General features: G+C 39.4%; 1 protein-coding gene across 1 annotated transcript in view; it reads right to left on the bottom strand.

Annotated features, from left to right (window-relative positions):
• The window catches only part of kdm8 (lysine (K)-specific demethylase 8), a 6,999-nt gene extending 3,683 nt beyond the window's left edge, over positions 1–3,316 (bottom strand). Inside the window, exons 1-3 of the mRNA XM_028599569.1 lie at positions 3,189–3,316; positions 1,328–1,806; positions 235–407 (exon numbers count right to left, since the gene is read on the bottom strand). Of these exons, the coding sequence (XP_028455370.1) occupies positions 235–407; positions 1,328–1,783 (629 nt within the window). The 5' untranslated portion in view covers positions 1,784–1,806; positions 3,189–3,316. The remainder of the gene's footprint in view (positions 1–234; positions 408–1,327; positions 1,807–3,188) is intronic.
• Positions 3,317–7,553: the final 4,237 nt, after the last annotated feature.

The following is a 7,553-nucleotide window of genomic DNA, read 5'->3' as shown; positions in this document are numbered from 1 at the left end:
GTACATGCTAATATTAATCCAGTATTGAGTTGTTTTATAAATGAAAATGTACTTTAAGCTAAGATTTTAAAACTAATCTATAATTTTCTGGCAGACCTTTGGTAGACAGTTTGACTAAATGAGTTTAACGCACTTACAATGATAAATGGGATCCTAATAGCCATGGGGATGTCATCTGGACAAAACAAATGGCACTCTATAATTGAATAAGAACATACACTAAAGAAAACAAACCTCCAGGGGTGTTGGTTGAGGGCGGGCCAGTGCTCAATGATCCCCTCCAAAATCACTGGTTTGAGGGGGAGCAGGTAGTTTGTGTTAAAGCTCTCCAGTGAAGGACACTTTATCCTGGGAACTGCCAACTCTTCTTTGATCACAGGAACACGTGGGCTCTCCATTTTTATTCTCTGTTAATGATGCCAAAACAACAAGGGTTTGTCAAGTATTTAATTCGGTTCTGAAATTAAGAGCTTTAAGGGGTAAATAAAACGAAAAACTGTGTCTGTGATTATATTTCACTATAGTACAGCTGAAATGATAAGTCCATAAATTGTTGAGTCGATCATCAGAAGAATTTATCGTTTAGTCATTTTTTCAAGTCATTTTGACAAGCTAAAATGCCTAATCTAGGGATTGAGTTTCTTTCTTTCTTTATGTGTTCAATATTATTAGGTTCGGACTGTTGGTTTGGCAAAAAAAATTATTTGAAGATATCAAGAGAAACAACATGTAATCAAGAAAGATCCTGCTAACTTTCCTCTAAACACTCCAAATCTCCATTTTGATGGCATCTAAATAAAGTAATCTAACGTGTGAGTGTTTGTTGCACTTTATCTTTAGTGGCATCTGATGATGTGCAACACGATGAAGGACGACAAAGGAAATACTTCTTTTAAACCTCAGAGAAGAAGCTTTTTCTGAAATGTCCTCATCAGTTACTGTTTGTTGCAAACTTTGAATCATCGAGAATCTAGGCTGTGGCTTCACCACGTAACTACCTCTCTACGGAGTTTTCCATGGATAAGTCAGCATACCTTTGAAGACAAAGGTGCCAGAGGTCACCTTAAAACCAGCACTTCACATCCTATTTTATGATAATAAATGATAATGCACATGTGATAATAAATGTGCTTCAGCAATTATTTTTAAGCCTCAAGAATTCTAGGAAAACAATGTTAAACAAGTGGCATTAAACAAAAATCTTACCAAAGCATCAGTTTACTAGCCCCACTTTAATTCTTTTACACCACTTTTGAGGTAACTAATAACTTTTGATAAACTAAAGTGACAAACTTATATGTGTGTTTTAAATAAAAAGACCACTGACCTTGGCCTCAGCATGGTCATTTTCTTCTTCTTCTTTAGTGGACTTCCTTACTTCATCTTGCAGAATCCGAACAATAACCTGAAGTATATTATCCATGATGGCTGCACCCATGAGTAAACCCATGTCACAAGTCCTCACAGCTTGCAGGACCTCGTCTGCTGACGGGTCTTCACGACACAGAGCGCCTACTTTGAACAGGCAGCCGTACGAATAAACCCGTCTCCATTCTTTGTCCACATGGCGCCATGTTCCCATGTTAAGTTTCTCCCATGAAAAATCCAAAATGATCTGAGCATTGAGCATTTGGCTGGCGCTCGTAGAGTCGCTGTACAGCTGCAGCCTAGACCGTTTCAGCATTTCCACTACACTTGGCTCTACTTTTTCGCTGAACTGCAGTGGAAACTGTTCCTCATTATGAGGCAGAACAGCAGAGATCTTTGACCACAGTTTGGCCATTGATGAGGAGGTCTTTATTTATGCTGTGGGACAGACAGGGAAGGTGAGTTAGGATAGCACTTGTTCAGACTGAATCCCTTATGATGACACGCAGCTAAATTTACATGTGCACTCTTTGCGGATTAGTTCAACAATTCACGGTAATTTTCGGAGGCAAAGGTTTTCATTTAATCACTTGTTCTGTGCTCAGCTGGTCATGGGTCCACGGAACACTTGAATTTTTCTATCGCCGACAGCCATGTTGCTGCAGTGAAACAGATGTATACTCCTCATTTCCAGTTTGGCAAATAAAAAACACAGGTGAGGGCATCAGGAGCCAGAACTGCGAGTGTGACACATGCACAGTGATGACACTCTGTCACATGGTATCTGTAACCGCCAACTCTGCCTCCATGTGACTCCATCTGTGTTTGGATGCTCTGTGTAGCTGGAGATGATGCCAACGTGTGAGGCAGCCAACTTTGAGCACCTGATTGACTACAGAAACACAGCCTTTTGAACTTTGAGGCTGACTGAACAGAACTAAACTTAACTGAATGGTTGCATTTAATATGCCACATGCATAAGGTAATCCCCAGTTTCAGGACAGTTATGATGACCCTGCAGTGCCCTCCAGCACGACTCATTTGTGCAACCTTACATGCCCATTTTGCAAAAACAACAAAACAAGAAACAACTCCAATAATTCATGATGTTTCTGGGAATTACGGTCATTTTGTCAACTATTATTATGTAAGTCATTAAAGGGGATCGGCAAAGTGGAAGTGCACCTCAAATTCACTTTTGGGAGGAAAATAATTCAATTTTTCTTAAAAATCTCAGAGATAAGACTCTAGTGCCATTTTTATCCACTCTAAACAACGCTAACCCACTCTCATGTTTACTATAAAAAAGAGATGCACTGAAGGACCCGCAGATGTCCCTTTGTTGCTTAGAAGCTGTATCATAATAACTTTGATTAAAATGTATATTTAAACACCCAAACGCAAGTTAAATATGAGACATGAACATGGAAAAATTTGGCTAAATATTTTTAGTTTGCTTCTGAATAAGCAAATGCAAAAATGTAATATTGGCTAAATATAGGCTACATCATTTAATTATGTATATTAACGCAAAACACATTTCTCTTCACTTTTTGTAACGAATTATTGGCAGACTCCTGGTAAAGCATCCCAAAAGGCTCAGCTCTATATAACATGAGTGTGAGACACATATGGAATATGGCATTCAGAGAAAGCAGCTAGAAACATAACATATCTAGTAACGTTAAATAAAATAACACGTGTAACGTTACTACCATTTGAGCTAATACAAAACCATGCAACGTTATTTCCAAGAAAACGACACATTTATAAACAGTACTAGCTAAAGCTGAATTGAATACGTTAAATGATAGAGTTACCTGTTTTCGCGACATTTACACATTTAATCCAATATTATCTTCAAAATGGGAGACAGTAATGAACACAGAAGGTGCCACAACACTCAACCTAACGCTACAACTTCACTGTCTGTGGGACAACAAAAACACACCGGAAGGAAACTCGAACAGCGGGAAACATTGGTTCCGCGTTATGTTCAATGTGTCCAAAACAGGAATAATAAGCTTCTTAAAAAATACTTGAACTCACAGTGTATTAAGGTTTAAGCAATTTCAAGGATGTCGACGATTTATGGTAAATTTATTTTGTAGTATAAACTTTGATCTGCATTTACTCTGTGCTCCAGTAGAGGGTAGTGACCTCAGCAAATACTACATAGCCTACTATTAGACCCCCCCATCCCCCCAACACACACGCCGAAACCACACACACACACACACACACACACACACACACACACACACACACACGCACGCACACACCTGTCACCTGTCATATGTTGCCAGTATCATACTGAAGTGCATACACCCTTCTACACTCTTCTATATCTGTCCACAACCACTAAGCCTTGTCTCTGCACAAACATCTGTCTTTCTTTATTAGATTATCAACCAACTCCAGTAAAGCTCAGTCAATTAACAAGAAACAGTGATCGTGTGAAAGCACAGCCTGATTTACATATACATAGAGACACCTTAAATAAATTATAAATCTCAACAGGTGAACAACAGAGTCAAGTCATTATGTGGCATTGAGATAACAATTCTTTCACCATAATAAATCATGGTGCAATTGATTCACAAACATGTATTTTCCCCCTCTTGTCATTGCTCCTGCTGGAATGTTTTATCTAAATACAGATATTCCTAGAAGGCTCATTGATATGTATCTGCTCATGTGAAGCTAAAACAATAATTGGGTTTGTCTTTTTGATGTCACGCAGAGATATTTGAGTTTTTCATATTCAATTGCTTTTTTTGTGGGGTGAGAGAAGCCTGAACAAACATGATAGGAACCCTTCGGCAGAAAAGTCTAGAATCTATTAAACACACGGCACTATTATCAAATGTCAAACACTCTATGAAATTCAAATATCTCAGTGCAAACCGCGGAGCTGTTCCTGTATGTAAAGCAGATGGAGACAAGAGAGAGACAGCCGGGCTTTCCAGGAATCACAGGGGATTTTAAAATGTTTCATGCATTTCTTTTCATTCTCACTGTGTAAACAGCAGAATTCTCGTGGTTCGATCTATTGCTCACTTACTTGCATGAAGGTGAGAAATTGCTGTAGAGGCCAAAACTGCAGTGTGTTGCTTTTTTCTCTCATTTAATCCTTTGCTATTGCTTTTGAAATAAAGGAACTAAAAGACAGAAAGATAATTACAAATTGAACAATGTAAAAGAATAAACTTCAAGAGTGTTTAATTGGCTCAAGGTTTCAACAAAGGAGCCTGAATTAAGGATAAATAATTGTGTGTAACATCAAAAAACATTAATAACAATCAATTATAAAACAATTTAAAATAAACTGTGCTAAGTCATTACAGCAAAAAACAAATAAAATAAAAGCCCTCTAAACATAAGTCCTTTTTTATAAAAAATGTGTAAGGAATAGGAACCTGGCCGCAACTGGTCAAACACACTGTGTTTATTATTGTATGGGATGCTGCGGGACACAAACCTCACACCATGATGTAAATGCTGTGTTATGTACTTCTGCTTGTGCGAGTGGTGGTGGGTGGTCCCAGCAGGACAGCCTGATGTATTATTCAGATGTGTCTGACTCTGTGGTTGTAAGATGGTGTGGGGCTACACTGAAGGTCAGAGGCCTGATGTTATTCCTCCCTGTGCTGTCAGCGCTGACTACATGCGCAGGCCGTCCTCCCAAATCTCCATCGGCAGGGGTCATTGACCTTTCCTAGGTTTATGTAAGAAGGGGAGCTCTATCTGATCCTCTCAGGACCTTGTTAGATGGCGTCGCTCTGTAGATATTCATTTCAAAATGTGTCTGCTGTGTGCTACTTTTCTTTTTTTTCTACTTTTCTTGTTTTTTTAATTGTTACATCCGACTAGCCTGGATCAAAGTGATAGAGAAAGACTATGGCTCTGGCCTGGATGCCAGCCGAATTTAGCCCCGCCCACAACATTCGACATTGGGAAGTTTGGTTGACATTTTAGGAAATACCCTTATTTGCTTTCTTGCCGAGAGTTAAATGAGAAGATTGATACCACTGTACGGCAGCCTACACATGAAGCCGCCAGTTAGCTTAGCTTAGCTTAGTGTTATATTGCAGGTAATCCACAGCAGAACAGACGAGAGCGAGACCTTAGCATCAACTTAAAGCAACACTATGTAACTTTTAGCGCGAGCTGTAGTTCCAATGAGACAACCTGTAGGGGGACCGAAGCGGGAAAAGTTACATAGTGTTGATTTAACTTCGAGCTTTACTGTTCTTCTTCATCACACAATGTCTTACAAAACATGCAATACAATGTCTTGTGGTCTACAGCGACATCTAGTGGTTAAACTGGTAAATCAATACATAATACTTAGCTTAGCACAAATAAGGGACACAGGGGGAAACAGCTAGCATGGCTTTGTCCAAAGATTTAAAAAAATGTACTGCACCAATAACACTCACTAACATGTTGTTTTGTTTAGTTCATAAAAACAAAGGGTAACAGTTATGGATGGGTTCTGTGCCAGACTATTTCTTGGCTAGGTGCATTTACTTCCTGGAATCTCTGCTGGTTGCCTGGCAACGTCACTGTTCTGTTTTATTTGGCTCCAGGTACATATTTACTGTCCAGCCAAGAGAGTGGTATCAATTTTTTAATCCAACTCTCGGCAAGAAAGCAAATAAGTGTATTTCACAGAATGTCGAGTTAGTCCTTAATTCTTTATACATGAGAAATACTTCTTAACATTTAACACTGATAACTACATCCTCTTCAATGACACTATTTTTGCAAATCAAATTATTTTTGTGAGCCAATAGGAAATGAAAAATATGTTTTCTAAAGACATTCAAAACAATTGAAAAATGTATCTGTAGCTGTTCTGGAGCTTTCAGTCATATGACAATCTTCCTCAGCAGATGTAGTTGCTGAGGAAGATTGTGTGATATAATCGAAAGCTCCAGGACAGCTACTAAATGGACCTTCTTGAGAGATTATTTTTTAAATTATTTTTCAACCCACTTGGATCCACCGAGGAAATCAGCATTTTGGTTTATTTCTAATGGATCTAGCTCTTTTCTCCCTGAAAAAAAAAGTTGTAAAAGTTAAATCCTCCTGAATTGGATAGTTAACATGTTAATAGTCACTATAACAATGCATGCTATCTGTTGTGTTTGTTTTTGATCAAAGTAACCTATCAAAGTAAATTTACTTTGAAGAGAACTATTTTAATTGTATGACTCTACAAATACGAGTCAGTCTTGATCCGTTTTTTGGAATCTCGACTGTGCAGAGATTGTGCAGTAAACAATTCATTTTGTTTGTATTATCATGATTCCCTTTGAATCTTGGTTTGCCTCAGCAGTGCTGTAACAAAACCGCTCAGCAGCAGCAGCTCAGGGTTTACCAGCAGCCAAACAGGGCTGAAGGGCAGCATGGGCCGTGACTGTTAGTAGCGTATTCCCATGGGCCTGTGAAGGCTGAACCACCGGGACACCACAGGAGGGATGTAATCACCCCCATTACGCTCCAGGTGCTGCTGAAATAAAAGATGGAAACAAGCCTCCGGTGGTGTTGCCATGGTTCAGAATCCAATTAAACACTGTTTAGCTCGACACAAACTGCAAGTCGTAGCCTGTTGACTCGTGAAATTAATGTATTGTCGTGGCATAAAGAAACTGTTGCAACAGAGAGTGCAGCATGATCCGAGGCAGGACCCTTTCAAACCACTGCAGCTTCATTCTTGGCTTATGTAAATTCCATTGGGCAATTGAAGTATCAGAGAGAAAACACAACAGTGCTTCTGCAATTATACAATCTGGGTATTTTTTGTCAGGTTTGCTTAAGCTTGCACAAAAACACATGTCAGTACCTTCAAATGCAGTGTCACGTTTATCCCCAAGGCAATTTATGCCAACATAAAAACTAGTGGAGGTTAAGGGTTGCTACGTTCCTCAGGAACCTGGTAATGGACATTTGGAAATGCCCTGAAGAGGCAACAAATGAGAGGTGTAAAGTTAAATGTCCTGTGAAATCATCAGGAGATCTGAAACAAGCTGCCTTTACAGCCTCAGGGAGGTTTCCACAGACAATTATCTTGGGCACACCCAGCCACCAGCTCAGCGTGACTACAGGTTGGCGGTGCAGGTCTGCTCACTTACAGATGTTGCTGGTCAAGTCATAGTAAGGGATGACGGCGAAGACAT

The sequence above is a fragment of the Perca flavescens genome, chromosome 15, assembly GCF_004354835.1.
Source record: "Perca flavescens isolate YP-PL-M2 chromosome 15, PFLA_1.0, whole genome shotgun sequence".
In the NCBI taxonomy this organism is placed as follows: Eukaryota; Metazoa; Chordata; class Actinopteri; order Perciformes; family Percidae; genus Perca; species Perca flavescens.
This window is presented reverse-complemented; position numbering and strand designations above follow the sequence as displayed.